This window comes from Schistocerca cancellata, chromosome 5 (genome assembly GCF_023864275.1).
Source record: "Schistocerca cancellata isolate TAMUIC-IGC-003103 chromosome 5, iqSchCanc2.1, whole genome shotgun sequence".
Lineage (NCBI taxonomy): Eukaryota > Metazoa > Arthropoda > Insecta > Orthoptera > Acrididae > Schistocerca > Schistocerca cancellata.
In genome coordinates, this window is record NC_064630.1 from 624,275,607 (window position 1) to 624,292,606 (window position 17,000).

Below are 17,000 nucleotides of genomic sequence, written 5' to 3' on the forward strand. Positions count from 1 at the left end.
AAAAAAACTTTTTTGTTTTTTAGTTTTTCTGAATCCTTGAAACCATCTTACTTAGGGTCTGCGGAAGAAACAATAGCATATCTTTTTTTTAAAAAATATTTATAATGTATTTAGGGTTCTAAATCCCAAAAGATCTCATTATAGGTTTACAGTATAATCAGTTTATCTAATCTAATCCAATGAGCTTTCCTTGGTTATCCTTTTTATTTTTATTTTTGGTCTCAGTATATTTCATAAGCATTGTTGATTTCCCCATGACGCCTACATGATTTGTCAATATGAGTATCAATTCCTTTGGAATATTACTGTCTTTGTGGGTGTTTTTGAGGATCTCCTTCTTGGCTGGTTGGTTAATTTGGGGGAGGGGACCAAACAGTGAAGCGACAAAAACACCTACGGCCGTCCTTGTAATTTTATTTTATTTTGTCACTACCAGTTTCAATGCTTCATTGCGTCATCTTCAGGCTGTTTTGTTGCAGTACAGGTTGATACAATCCCCATGCATAACCCAACTTGATGGTTAGAGTGCTGACACATTATCTGCAAATCCATTAGTGCTGGCAACTGATGGGTTATGCATGGGGATCGTATCAACCTGTTCCACATCAAAACAGCCTGAAGATGATCCAATGAAGCATCAAAACTGATAGCGACACAATAAAATAAAATCATAAGGATGGCTGTAGCTGTTTTTATTTGTCACGATAGTAAACAGCCATCGTCCCAGAGATGTCCTGCTAAAAGGATGGACATACAAAACAGTGAGGTCGTCGGTCCCAACAGATTAGGGAACGATGGGGAAGGAAGTCAGCCATGACCTTCCAAGGAACCATCCTGGCTTTTGCCTGAAACAATTTAGGGAAAGCATGGATTGTCAGAAGTGGGCTTGAACCATCATCTTCCCGGATGCGAGTCCAGTGCGCTAATCACTGTGCAACTTTGCTCGATAAGGGTCTCCTTGTCTGGCATGTGCTAGCTGCATTTAGCATAGTCCTCAACACAACAATTCTTTGTTATGGGTGGTGATGGTTCACAATGTAAAGCTAAGGATCAGCATGAGTGGATTGTCTGTAAGCACCTTGCCAAATAACCTGATAGCTCTTCTCTTAACTACTACATACAGGAAAGGTGATGGCCCTAGTTTATAAGTTTCAACGTTAATATTACACTTGTATGGAGATGGTTGCAGTGTTTGCAAAAATAATGAAACTCTTTCCCTTTCATGTAACAATACTACACTCCTGGAAATGGAAAAAAGAACACATTGACACCGGTGTGTCAGACCCACCATACTTGCTCCGGACACTGCGAGAGGGCTGTACAAGCAATGATCACACGCACGGCACAGCAGACACACCAGGAACCGTGGTGTTGGCCGTCGAATGGCGCTAGCTGCGCAGCATTTGTGTACCGCCGCCGTCAGTGTCAGCCAGTTTGCCGTGGCATACGGAGCGCCATCGCAGTCTTTAACACTGGTAGCATGCCGCGACAGCGTGGACGTGAACCGTATGTGCAGTTGACGGACTTTGAGCGAGGGCGTATAGTGGGCATGCGGGAGGCCGGGTGGACGTACCGCCGAATTGCTCAACATGTGGGGCGTGAGGTCTCCACAGTACATCAATGTTGTCGCCAGTGGTCGGCGGAAGGTGCACGTGCCCGTCGACCTGGGACCAGACCGCAGCGACGCACGGATGCACGCCAAGACCGTAGGATCCTACGCAGTGCCGTAGGGGACCGCACCGCCACTTCCCAGCAAATTAGGGACACTGTTGCTCCTGGGGTACCGGCGAGGACCATTCGAAACCGTCTCCATGAAGCTGGGCTACGGTCCCGCACACCGTTAGGCCGTCTTCCGGTCACGCCCCAACATCGTGCAGCCTGCCTCCAGTGGTGTCGCGACAGGCGTGAATGGAGGGACAAATGGAGACGTGTCGTCTTCAGCGATGAGAGTCGCTTCTGCCTTGGTGCCAATGATGGTCATATGCGTGTTTGGCGCCGTGCAGGTGAGCGCCACAATCAGGACTGCATACGACCGAGGCACACAGGGCCAACACCCGGCATCATGGTGTGGGGAGCGATGTCCTACACTGGCCGTACACCACTGGTGATCGTCGAGGGGACACTGAATAGTGCACGGTACATCCAAACCGTCATCGAACCCATCGTTCTACCATTCCTAGACCGGCAAGGGAACTTGCTGTTCCAACAGGACAATGCACGTCCGCATGTATCCCGTGCCACCCAACATGCTCTAGAAGGTGTAAGTCAACTACCCTGGCCAGCAAGATGTCCGGATCTGTCCCCCAATGAGCATGTTTGGGACTGGATGAAGCGTCGTCTCACGCGGTCTTCACGTCCAGCACGAACGCTGGTCCAACTGAGGCGCCAGGTGGAAATGGCATGGCAAGCCGTTCCACAGGACTACATCCAGCATCTCTACGATCGTCTCCATGGGAGAATAGCAGCCTGCATTGCTGCGAAAGGTGGATATACACTGTACTAGTGCCGACATTGTGCATGCTCTGTTGCCTGTGTCTATGTGCCTGTGGTTCTGTCAGTGTGATCATGTGATGTATCTGACCCCAGGAATGTGTCAATAAAGTTTCCCCTTCCTGGGACAATGAATTCACGGTGTTCTTATTTCAATTTCCAGGAGTGTATAAACAACATGTTAATATACTGGTTTAGCTTAAGATTTAGTTTATTTATTACATTTCCCATCAAATAAACATAGATTGATATGAGTGTATTCCTGAAAATTCAGTCTGGCACAATGTTCTACTGTTATGACAGGCATATTGTCCAATTACAGCATCAAGTGAAGAGCTAACCTGAGCAGCTAATGATTTAAATGAAATAATCTGAACTTTAAAAAAATAATTTATAACATTTTAAATGAAAGAGATGTACCTGCTTATGAGAAACCTTCAAAGGGACAACCAAAGCAGTTCTGAAGTATGCACAAATTAATAAGCACATTTCAATCTCTAGCTTCCATAATTATTAAATATTCTGTAATTCTGAGAAAGGGAAGGATAGGAGATAACAGTAAAAGGAAAGGAAAAGTCACGTCACGTAATGGACCTGAAAAGCTGTCTTTGTGATCTGGATGTTGACAGGATACAAAACTGCAACTTTCTTTAACCCTCAAATAAGAAAATGTGAAATGGCTTTCCACAATACATACCAGTCACCTAGTCTTAATTTATACTGGTCTTATTTTCCATGACTTGTTGGTTGTCTACCACAGACTTCCTTCCCTTCCGTTTTATTTACATCATGAAATCTCTCCCTCAGTTCCAACCTTTTGAAAATGAAATTTTGACTGTTGTTTCCATTTGAATCCAGGAATTTTTTCCAGTTTGGTTCTTTGTCTTTGAATGACTGAATACTAATCATCTCTGTAATGTGCAGTTTGGCTATTTGTCCATTGTTATCTCTTAACTTTTTAACTCTTTCTTACACTATGTGTGTTTCCAACTACAGGTGGGAATACATCTCACACTTCCACTGTCTCTACATCTCACTCTTTATTTTCCCAATTCCCTACCTTTCCCTTAAAAAATGTGTATGTCTCTGCAGTTGATATATAGACAGTTCTTTTTTACCATAAATAGGGAGTTTACATCCAGTCAGAATTACACTTTTAACAAAACAACATTAGGGAAGTAAGTACTTAGTACCTTCTATAATTCTAATTGGTTTCTCTCTCTTCAAAAGAAAGTTTCTCATACCTTGGTCCAAGTTGACACTCATCATACTGATACTGACACTTGTTTCCATGAAAATCAGGAACACAATAACACACAGCTCCCCCACTCTCAATAAGACATAGTGCATCATTTTCACATGGATTGTCTTCACATCGCACAAGTTTTACTTCACAGTTTTTCCCAGTAAAGCCTAAAACAAAATAAACAGCATTATATGTTAAACAAAAAAACTACTACACTTAACTGATTACAGATTAACATGGAATAGCTTACCAAACAAACAGGCACAAGCATAATCTGCTTTCAGATCGACACATACTGCCCCATTCTGGCAAGGTGTAGAAGCACATTCATCAACAGGCAGTTCACAGAATGTACCTGACCATCCTGCAGATTACAATACGTTCTTGTGAACTTTATAGTTTTATAGTAAATTTAGAAGAAAAGTTATAGCATGGAGCCTTCAATAATTAAATGTGCTTTGTATCTTCATAAATGTATAAGTACCATATTAACGTATTTTATATCAAACACAAAAAATCAAATATAATTCTATTCAGTCAAGAATAGTGTTGTTTGAATAACACAGACTCTCTGAAAATGGTTCATGGAATGATTAACAGACACATTCAGTAAAGAACATTAAACACTCAGGTTTTGGAATCACAAGGAATGGTGATGTTATATGCTGAAAGATTATTAACATATTGATCAAAAATTAAATATGGGTGGAAATATCAAGGAAAACCAGAACCACTTGCGGAAGTACTCATATTTAAAGTGAGTAAATTTGTCATAAAATCTAGTGATATATTTAGTACTCCTGGATTTTACATTGTTTCATATTTAGTACTGATATATTTCTACATATTTTGCCAGTGTAGTACTGGCATAGCCTTAGATATTTTGCCAGTTTCATGGCTCTTTGTATTATGCACATATGAATCAGACTCTTTATAGTTACAAAAAATTTGTTTCACGTTTGCTACATGAAGTATAGCTGAGGTTGTAATATAATAAAATTACATATAACAAATAAGACTTATAAAAAAGACATCTTGGTAATTTTACACACATTTTTGTATTCAAACACTTATAAAGACAGATTTACAGTAAACATTGATATGTTGCCCAATCATCTGTGTTTTTCAACTATATTTTTACAACATACATTTCTTCAGTGTTACTGTGCAATCTTTTGACATGTAAACACTGTACTATACAGAATAACACTGAGTGACACACAGACAAAATCAACTATGGTACCCATTGTCAGTGTAATGAACTAGGAGCAATATTTGTAAACTCAGACAAGTTTGTTAGTGAGGACTGTATATCACAAGATGGCCTGCATCTAAATAGGTAAGGTTCAACAACTTTCAGCAAGATGTTTACTGATTTGTGCAAAATTATATGAAGCAAGGGAAACTAACAATCAGTGAGGCAGGTGAAAAATGGAAAAACACAATAAAAAAGTAAAACAGTATTCAAAGAAAAATGTGTTCAAAACTGTAAGAAAGTGTAAGTATTTATTCACAATGTACAATAACATAAAAGGACTGAGCGCAATGTATCCGTAGGATAAAACTACAAAAAACTGATGAACTGAACTGCAAAATATTCTTTCAGAAGGAAGAAATATCAAAGTTGCTTGCCTAAATGAACACTGAGTCAAGAAAGATTCTATCGCAGTTTTAAATAAATTAGAAAACTTAGTGGTAGCTAACAGTTTTTGTAGGAAAAACAGAAGTCATGGACGCTTCTGTATACTGGTTAACAAGTCATTTGAATATAAAGAAAGATACAGTTTTAAATATAAATGAAATACTTATACTTGAAAGTTTCTGAGTAGACACAGAACAATATAATATTATTATTATCTTAATACACAGGATTTCAGGTAATGATGTCACCAAATCATTTTTAGGGATATTATAGTGTCTCCTTGATGAACCCACAAAAGAAAAGGGGGAAAAATTGTAATTGATGCAGATTTTAACATAGATGCAACAATCAAATCAAGAATATGGTTTTAATCTAAATTTCACTGATTTCACCAGAGTATGTAAGCAGACAGCAGTATGTATAAATAATATTTTAACAAATAATATTTTAACAAATTACACACTTAATGACACTGACAAAGTCTTTTTATACCTAGGTATCTCAGATCACTCTGTTCTGCTTATCAAATTATTAAAAATAAATAAAAAAAGAGGGGAGATGTTTCATGAAAAGTTTGTTCAGTGAGGGAAACATACACTCGTTCTTTGTAGATTAAATGAGGAAGATTGGTCATTACAACATGAAATCTCATGTTAAAAAAATGTTGGTAAGTTCTTAAAAAGCTTTTTACATATTTTCAATGAAACATTCCCGTCCAAAGAAAAGTAACAAATAAACTATAGTGGAGTATCACTGGCATAAAAATATCTAGTAACAGGTTCAAATGAGTCAAATGATTCTAAGCACTATGAGACTTAACAGCTGAGGTCATCAGTCCCCTAGACTTAGAACTACTTAAACCTAGCTAACCTAAGGACATCACACACATCCATGCCCGAGGCAGGATTTGAACCTGTGACCGTAGCAGCAGTGCGGTTCCAGACTGAATCGCCTAGAACCACCCAGCCACAGTGGCCAGCTCTAGTAACAGGAAGAGACAGTTACATGCCATGCTAAAATGCAATAAGTGTCTTGAGTTCATTAACTATGTTTAATCATACGAAAACTGTTTAGGAGGATTGTAAAAATAGCAAAGGAAATGGCAAACATTAAATTTATTAAAAACGACAGAAATAAATTCAAGGCAGTTTTGACAGTTGTCAAATATAAACTCTGAATTAAATCTGGGAAACAGGAAATTTCTAAAATAAAGATACAAGACAAAATAATTGTAAATCCTGTTCAGAAACCAGAAAATTCAACGAATTCTTTACAAATGTAGCAAAATCTGGTGTTTATATAAACTCCTATCCAGATAATGTCCATTTATTTTGCTCAGGTCGGAACAAAACCAAGAGTCTAATTAAATTTGACAAAGTAACAATAAAAGATGTAGAAAACTATATCAAACCTAAAAAAACAAAAACTTTGTGTGATGGAATGAAGTACCTGCAATGGTCATTAAAGCAGCTGCAAATACAATATCACATCCGTTGCCCAAAATAATTAATCAGTCTCTTGAAGAAGGTTACTTTCCAAACTTTCTGAATTAGGCAGAAAAGAAAGCAGTATTTAAAAAAGGCTCCAAAGAAGAAACAGGAAATTATCATCCAATTTATCTTCTTCCTGTGTTTTTTAAACTGTATGAAATGATCATTGCAATCAAAATTCAAAATTTCTGTGATAAACTTAATCTCAAAAATAACAATTTAGCTCCCAAAAAAGTGAAAAGCTCAATTTATGCAGTCAATGAATTTGTGCATAGAGTTAGTTCCACTTATCTACAACACAAAAAGCTGCCGGAATCTTCTATGAATTATCCAAAGCATTCAACTGTGAGAACCACTCCTTCCCACTTTATAACATGAAAGAATACAGAAGTATCGGCAGTGCCTTACAGTCATATATGACAGAGGGAAAGAAAAGGGTTGTCATTACATGAAGCAAAGGAATGTAATCCTTGCAGAGCAGAACTGTTTCACACGGGGAACCACAAGGCTCAACTCCAGGCCCATTTCTTTTTTCTTTTTTACATAAATAAATTACCCCTAAATATATAACAACACTGGACATTTATGGACAGAATATTACATAAAACAAGGGAAAAGCAACCACTCACCTACAGTGGATCAATATGTGGAGCACAGAAACACTTAACTGAAAACAGCATTCACGTAGCTTGCAAGCACTAGTTCTTTTTTCTGGCAATAGCACACACAACCACAACCACACAGTACATCCAAATGCAACAACCACACAGTACATCCAAATGCACAATCCCACAGTCATAGCAAGCCTCACTACTACTTATTTTCATCACGACAGTGGGTCCCTCTTATCCCGGGACTGAAGTCACTTGTCCTTCCTTTTTAACCATCTCAATCTATCCGTCTTTCCTGCACAAGGAAGGAATTAACACTTTTGAAAACAAGGATAGTTTCATGTACATTTGTTCATCAGCGGTGACACTGGTAATAGACTTAGCTTATGGTTGGATGTTTACTTTTGGAGGTGACTATTTTGTTATGGGAACTGGTTCTCAGGCTGTACAGGTACATGTGTCTAAGCTGAGCTGGATGTTATGCTTTACATGTGTGTTGCAATATGTAGGTGTTCAATTACATTGCACTAATTAATTTATGTAGTAGTGTTCCAGAAGCCAATCATGAAAGATGTGTTCAACCACTTACAGTGGTGCAGTCAGTTGGATATCATACCGTTATACAGCAGTGGCACAGTTAGTAGTTGTGCAAGAGAAAAAAGAACTACCTATACTTCAGAAGTCCTTTCGTATTTATTACCAGGCCTCACAAAACTTGCCATCAATCAGATACTAAACTCGAAAGCACATGCACAGTCAGCCACTGCAGAGGGCATACTTCAATGGGAATCAAGTGGATCACACCAATGAGATACTTCAAGTTTCAAGGGTGTGTGTGCAGTGTATTTTCTACATTTTGTTGACCGACTGTATCACCTTCCAGACAGTTAATTGTCCTAGTGAGCCCTGACATCGTTCAGTTCTGAACTCTGGGTCCTGTGCTATTTTCTTGTTAGACCTATTGGTTATGCCTTATCTCATTACCTCATCAAGTTTGGCTGAGAACATTAATATGTCTGTAATCCATTCTAGACGCCACAGCAAATTGGTCTTACATTAAGTGTGGGGACAGAAAAGTGCTCCTTGCAGGAGCATGCAGGGAAATAGTACAGACAGGGAAGTACAGCTAGGTGTAGTTGCAAGGCTAATGGAGGGAGGGGGCAGGGGAAATGGAAAAGGAGAGAAGTAGACAATAGGAAGAAAGACTGTGGCTGCATTGGTGGAAAAGAGGGCTGTATATTGCTGGATTGGGAACAGGGAATGTTATAGGCTTGTGAAAGACAGGGACAAATGAAGGCTGAGCCCAGGAGCGTTATGGGCTCAGAGGATATACTGCAGGGAGAGACCCTACCTGTGCAATTCAGGAAAGCTGGTGTTGGCAGGAAATCCAGATGGTGCAGGGTGCGATGCATCCACTGAAGTGAAGAATGGTGTGTTGGCCCAGTTGTCTCTTGGCACAGTTTGTCAGTGGCCATTCACATAGACAGACAGCTTGTTGATTGTTATGCCCATGTAAAATGTAGCACAGTGGTTGTAGTTTAGTTTATAGATCACATGACTGCTTTCACAGGTTACCCTGCCTTTGATGGGATAGGTGATGCTTGTGACTGGATTGGAGTAGGTTGTGGGGGGAGGATGTATGAGACTGGTATTGCATCACACGGATGTGAGCCATGAGTCAAAGAGTTGGGAGCAAGGGTGGAGTAATAATGGGTGAGGATATTTCTTAGGTTTGTTTGGTGGTAGAGCACCACTGTGAGAGGTGTGGGAAGGATAGTGGGTAAGGTATTCCTCATTTCAGGACACAATGACAGGTAGTCAAAGCACCAGTGGACAATGTGATTCCACTGCACCAGTCCTGGGTGATAATGAGTCATGAAGGGCATGCACCTTTTTGGCCAGACAGTGAGATTCTGGGAGTTGGTCGGTGACTGGAGAAATGAGGCGTGTGAGATCTGTTTCTGTACAATGTCAGGAGCATGATTTCGGTCTGTGAAGGTCTCAATCAAACCCTTGGTATATATGGAGAGGAACTGCTCATGACTGCAGATGCCATGGGTGGCTAGGTTGTATGGAAGGGACTTCTTAGTATGCAGTGGGTGGCAGCCGTCGAAGTGGAAGTATTGCTGGTGATTGGTTGGTATGAGGTACTGACATACCCACCTTTGTGGTGGAGGTCAACATTGAGGAATCTGTCTTACTGGGTTGAGGAGGAGACATGAATGGGGGAGAAGGTACTGCAATTTTTGAGGAATCTGTATAGAGTGTCTTCACACTTGGTCCAGATCATGACGATGTAATCAGTGACTCTGCACCATGCAGGGATTTGTGATTTTGGCTGATCAGGAAAGATTCCTCCAGATGGTCCATGAATAGGTTAGCATAGAATGGTGTCGTGTGAGTGCCCATTGGCATATCATGAATTTGTTTGTAGGTGATTCCTTCAATGGTGAAGTAATTGTGTGTGTGGATACAGTTGGTCACAGTAACCAGGACAGAGGTTGAAGGTCTGGAATAAGTCAGGCATTGGGAAAGGCAGTGTTCAAGGGTGCCATGTGGTAAAGGAGCAGGAACTTTGGAGAGTTGATGGAGGAAATGGTTGGCATCTTTTATATAGGAGGACAGGTTATGGGCAATAGGTTGAAGGATTTGGTCTAAGAGACCAGAGATTCTCTCAATGGGCACAGTAACCAGCCACAATGGGGCATCCTGGGTGGTTAGATTTATGGACTTTAGGAAGCAAGTACAAGGTAAGATTGCAGGGAGTGGTAGGGGTGTGGAGTGAGATGGACTCAGGAGAGATTTCTCGGATGTGCCTAAGGATTTGAGGAGAAACTGGAGATCCTGTTGGATTTCTGGAATGGGATCACTGTAGCTGGGTTTGTAGGTGGACGAATCTGACAGTTAGCAGAGTCCTTCCACCAGGTAATCCCTGCTGTTCGAAAGTACAGTGGTGAAGGCTTTGTCGGTTAGTAGGATTATAAGGTCATGATCAGTTTGTAGACAGTGGATTGCAGTTCTCTCTGCAGAGATCACCTGGCTTTCTGGCTGAAAACTCACATGTTTAGCAGTTGTTTTATTATTTCTGCCTGTGACTCAAAAGCTCCTCTATACAATGTGAAGCAAACTATTCTTTTCATAATACTGCCACCAAAAGTCTAGTGAACACAGTCACTGACCGGAGTCTGGCTTCAGCTGCCAAAGATGTAGACATGTTTGTGTGAGTTGCATTTGCATGAGTATGTCTGTATGTCTGTCGTCTATTTTTGACAAAGGCCTTGTTGGCCAAAAGCTTATTTTGAGAGAGCCTTTTTGTTGTGCCTAGCTGTGGATCAGCATCTGCACTATATGGTGAGTAGCAACTATCCTTTTCATAACATTGTTAGATATAAAAATAAACAGTTGCACGCTCCATTTTCTAACAATATAATCACATACAACTGCCAATATAATGGGACTGGATCTTTTTCAGTTGCTGTGCTTCACAGTTCAGGAGCCAGATGACCACATCCAGGTCAGGAGGGCAATTTAGACTATGCACCATCATACATTTCTTTTCATCGGCCTAAGGCACTGGAGCCCTGGTACAGGCTCTATTTAGGTTATGCCAGACCTTTTCTGGGCACAAATTGCGTAATTCTTGTGGACACCCACACAAGCTACCCTTAACACGGTTAGGATGACTAGTACAAGGACACCCCAGATGGTCTGGCCTCTCAAAAAGATTTTCACTGGGGAGGGTTTAGCTACACCCATTGTTATGGTTAGTCAAGAATTTGAGTCTTTCTACATGGCCTACAGGATACAGCACCTTCACAGCATGCCTTTTCACCCAGAGTTGAACAAAGTTACAGAGCACTTTTTTCAAATATTCAAGGCGCATATAAAACAACTCACGCCTGACTAAGCATTAGAGGACACTTTACTAATGGTTTTTTTTTCCCCTACAGATTATCTCCACATGAGGATGCATCTCCTGTGGAGATGTTGCACAGTTGGAAGATGAGAAATCTACTGTCCCTTACTCACACCACCAAAGGAGAAACAGTTGTCAGAGGAATGGACAACAGGAAATGATATTTTGAGATTGATACCAAGGTCTCATATTCTGAGGTACAGTATTGGTAAAGCAATTGTGTCATGAGTGGCAGACAGAAAACAAGTGGATCATCTCTGTATGAGTGTTGATATGTTTCTGCCTTCCTGGAATTATAGCCCTGTTAATGTATCGGCCCTGGAAGAGAAAGGGGCAAAGTCAGCACCACAGCACCCAACCAGTGTAGATGTCCTGCCACCACTTGACGCAATGGACACAGAGACCAACAGAGTTGGAGGCTAGGATAGAGGTGCACTTTATCCACCAATAGTATCAGCTGAAGAAAAAGAGGAAGAGGCTTCATCTATCTCCCTTGAAGGCGAAGGATGTTGTATCCCATGGCACAACACCTGCTAGATACTCCACCCTTCTGTCACAGAGGTAGCATAGTCCACATCTAGGTGAGGCCAAGAGTGATGAGCACTTTTGTGGTTGTCCACAGAGGACACCAGTGGCAGCCGCACTATTTCACCACAGTTCATCACATTTACCAACGAGGCACAATGAAGAACGTTTACCAATGAGACACAGTGATGACATCACACTGTTTGCAAAGCCACTGAGTGGGGAGCGTTTTATTGCCATCACTGACAACAAATTACACAGATTAAGTGGTATCAATGCACAGCTTTATAACTTGTAGCTGGAGAGTCAACGGCAGTTCTTTTCCAGGCAGCAGAAGAGTTCATCGAGAGTGTCTCATAAACTACATAGTTCAAAGGTTATACTTAGCAACGGTATGAAGATAGTGGCTGCCAGTCTGGTATCAGTTACCTACAGCAAATAGCCCACATGGATAGGAACTGCCACTGCCCTTAGCACAGCAACACCGACAACTGATTTAATCTCTGGATGGGTGTTTACTTCTTGAAGTGTCTGTTTTGTTATGGAACTTAGTTCTCAGCCTGGACAGATTCATAGGCATGTCTAACCAAGACTGGACATTACAGTTTGTGTGTGTTCCAATAAATAGGGGTTCAGTTACATTATACTAATTAATTTATGTAAATGTTCAAGGACCCAACCATAACAGAAGTGTCTGTCCTCATGCAGTGGCACAGTTGGTTGGATATTAGATCACTCTTCATCATCATTTAATAATTTTTTCAAATGGATTCTCCTTTTGATGCAACAGTCCTTGTGTCTGGCTGTGTCAAGCCAAAAACAGTAGTGAAGAGACTGGGTCACTTATTTTTAATGGCCCTTCCTCTATTCCTTAATGTTCCATATCATGCTTCAGAATTAATTATCTTTTCAAGTTAAATTCCACAATCAAGATTTCTGTAGCTTCCAAGAAGACAGCCACCATAATTTTTATGGCTGGCAGAATTTGGTGACCATTTTTTTGTGCTTATTGAGCAAGCCAACGTGTGAAGCCTTCAATGACTACTGTAGGAGAATCTCTTTGAAACACGTCTCATAACATCCAAAGAAATTCTGGCCACATGTTAACACTGTCAGTGATTTCAAGTCAATGACCAGACATTTATTAATGGCAAAAGAACTGAAACTGAAGGTAGGAAAGCAAAAATTGAAATGTTGAAATTTGTTGTCAAATGTCCCTTAATTAAGTGCATGCAATCCACTTTTCGACCTCCTGATTTTTAACTGTGACTTCCACATTTGTGTGGCAGGGTTAAAGGAGAAGCAAACATATTGTAAAATCCCCCATAAATGAATGTGCTTGAACTGGTTTCCCAATAATATAAAGTATGCAGTTTAATTGTTAAAGAATGGATGAATATACCCAGCATACTTACATTGAGTGATGAAATTCTTATCTTCAAATCTGTCTGGCAGGACAGTCATAATTTGATAAATGAACTAGTATCTAGACAGGGAGGATGATACACATATGGGTAGTTGGGTATACCCATTGATCAAGCTGTCCACAGATTTTATGCCTCACAGAGGTTCTGTCAGCCTTCTCAATATCACAAAACTAATGTACTACACAATTATGACATAAAACAGCATTTGTACATTCTTTCACCCCCAGCAGGGTCATATCTCAATGGTTGAATTTCCTGGGATTTGATAACTCAGGAAAGCAGCAGTGATCCTTCTAAAGTCCTTCCTGTGTGTACTATAAGGGCATAGGTGATAAATTTTCAGATACCACAGTCGTTTCCAATTTTAAGGAGGGGTATTAGGATTGCATCCATACATAATTATAAAATGAAGAAACCAGACAATAGTTGCTTAATCCACAATCTTTTATCCTTTACCAGACTGGTTTCAGAACACTAAAGGTTCCATCTTCTGGTGTAAACTGTAATAATGAAAATATTGAGGTATGTGTCAATGGGAGGGTATCCTCAAGTCAGATAAGGAACTATGCAACTGGAATTTCTAAAATGAATTAAAATAAATTAAAAAAGAGAACAGGACATTACTTAGAAATATAATCACTTAACCACCTGACTTCATCCTCAGCCACACGTTGTCATAGAACCAAAATTCCATGTCAAAAGGATAAAAGGTACATAAAAGTAATCTGAGAAAACAGACATCACAACTGGACACCAAAAAAGTCAATCTTCAAACATGTGAAATGCAATAAAATGGGGGGGGGGGGGGGGGGGGGGTTAATCACATATTGTATGGAATTACTTACATAAATTCTATAAAAACTGTTCCCCCATGTTGCACAACCAGGAACACAAACAGGAAAACTTTCTTTTAGGTCTCTTTCATATTTATGACACAGAACCTTTAGTTCCATGACAACACTGGGGTGAGGATGACCTCAGATGGTTACGTGATTTTATATGCCAGTAATGTCGTGTTCTCTTTTTTCAATTTATTTTAATTCAGTTTAGAAATTTTAGCCACATAATTCCTTATCTGACATTTCAGACTTGAAGATCACCTCCCATTGTCATGTAACACAATATTTTCATTATTACTGTTTACGCCAGATGATGGAACTTTTAAGTATTTCAATACCTGTCATGGACACAACAAGAGATTGTGAATTAAGCAACTGTTGTGCAGTTTCTTCACTTTACAAAATGAACTTACACAGTTGTGACTGTCCAAAGGAAGACCCCCCATAAGCATAGGAATTGTTCTGTCCCCCAGATGCAGCTAAGTTGGGTGAAGAGGTCTTCTTTTGCTGCCTCTATAAGGTGCCACAACTTGGTGTAGTGCATTTTATTACGGCCACATTCCATGTCATGAACAGCAGACAGTGCTGATTCCAGGGAAAGAATAGTTGTAAGGTTCTCCATTTTTGTAACAGAAATACCAATTATCTATCACAGTAAGATTCTATGTTCTTGATAGACTGGTGTCCAGATGGGGGTGGCAGCCATTTTTGGCAAAATTTTCTCCAACTGTCTGTGCCATATCTTACGGGTTCACTTGGAGATTACCATTTCACATCATACCAATAACTACATGCCTGCCACCTTGCCCATATCTCCTCCTGATAGCTACCATACCATGACTGTCTTTTTGGATTGGTTTGTGATGCTCATGAATGCTTTAACTGAATGTTGCAAAGGTTTGCAGTCATTGGTTAGCATCTGCACAAAGACTGTCTTCAACTGCAGAAAAGCATATATCCTTCCACCAGAGTACAAACTGTCTTCACAGATGGTCTGAAGGTGGAAGAAGGGAGAGAAGTGACACTCACTGATGACAAATATGACCACACCACTTTTAGCCCTCTCTCACTGAGTCGTCCTTTCTATGAAGTCTGCAATGCCTTTCCATGAGGGCACCAGTGCCTTCTGAAGTGTGTTTACACCTTGCCTGAGCTGAGAATCCTAGCTCCTCCACATTTTCAAAGCACCCAATTATGTATTGGAGTACTGGAGCATTTTTGCAGGTGGGGTTTCTCTTTCTCCTCTCACTTTTTTTTTACATTTATGTGGAAAACCATCAGTGTGTGAGATTTTTATGAAGATGCATAAGGTTCCCTCAGACACCCCTTGAATTCCATATGCTCTAAAAGTGTGCTATCATCAGAATCCTCAGAGAGTGTGAGCTGTGCATGATCCAATGGCTCTAGTCATGTTTTATTAGCTTTAATTTCTTTGCAGATTTTGGCCACTGAGTGAATGACTGTGTCAGTGTGGTTGACATGGTACCATGTGAACATGTGTTAAAGTTGTTTTTGTGAGGTTAATTGTTGATTTTGCTTCTTTTTGTTCAGTACAGCCTTGAGTGGCCTGGAAATAATGTTAGGCGTCACTTTGCATGTACACTTATAGGTGCTTGTATTCTTCTCCTTTGACTAATTCTGTATTTCTGCATTTAATTTGGAAACCTATTTCATTAAGATGATGTGAACATTTTAGGAAATACATGATGATGTAGAACTTAAAACACCTTTCTCCAACACCATATAGAATGTATTTCATAACATTTTTTGTTTCTTCTACTTCTTATCTATGGAGACTGGTTTGGGGGAGGAGGGAGGAAGGATAAAAGTGAGAAGATAGAATCAGAAAAAGGGATTATGCAGGTGTGCTAGTGGGAAAGAAGGTCAGTCTAGTGCAGTAGTACAAGCTGGAAAGGGGATAGGTAGGTGGAGGACAGAGACTAGCAGAGACTGACACCAAGGCAGTTACAGGAACAAAGGATATGTTGTAGGGAGAGTTGTCACCAGCCTTTTTCAGAAAGTCTGGTGCTGGTGGGAAGAATGAAGATGGCACAGACTGTAAAGCATTAGTTGAAGTGAAGCACTTTGTGTTGGGCAACATGCTCTGCAATTGGGTTGTCCATCTGTCTCTTGGCCACAGTTGGGCAGTGATCATTTATGCACACAGACAGCTTGTTAGTGATCATGCCAATGTAGGACAAAACACAGTGCTGGCAACTAAAATGGTAGATCACATAGTTGCTTTCACAGGTGAATCTGCCTTTGATGGGGGTAGTACATACCTGTAACAGGACTGGAGCAGGTGGTAGTGGAAGGATGTATGGGAAAGGTCTGGCACCTAGGTCTATTGCAGGGATACGAGCCACAGTGCAAGAGGTTGGGAGCAGGGATGGAATTAGTTTATTGTGTCCTCACAGTGATAATGTCTGCTATTGTGGACTAAAATCTTCAGTCTATTGATACACTACCTTCCTATATAAATAAATTAACCAATTCCTCTATTGACTCTCCACCATTCCTATTCCTATACTACCAGGCACCCTCTTCATCACTGCTGGCCCATCTCCCTTTACTCTAATATCACCAATGCCCACAGCCTCATCACTATTAAATACTACTTTTGCAGTGTTTGATGGACTCTAAACCTACTACCTCCTGCTAACTAAATCATCACTCAAAATTTCTTCTCTTTGAAGGCTTCACATACAAACAAATCCATGGTACAGGATGGGAACCTGCAAGGCACCATCCTATGCAAATCTAGCCATGGACCAGAATCCCAACTCCCTCACCTGGTTCAGAGTCACTGATGAC

At 40.4% G+C, this 17,000-nt stretch overlaps 1 protein-coding gene across 1 annotated transcript in view; it reads right to left on the minus strand.

The window, feature by feature from the left end:
* The window catches only part of LOC126188725 (protein eyes shut-like), a 290,275-nt gene that overhangs the window by 200,307 nt on the left and 72,968 nt on the right, over window positions 1-17,000 (minus strand). The window contains 2 exon segments of the mRNA XM_049930332.1: window positions 3,735-3,903; window positions 3,987-4,100. Coding sequence (XP_049786289.1) covers window positions 3,735-3,903; window positions 3,987-4,100 — 283 coding nt within the window.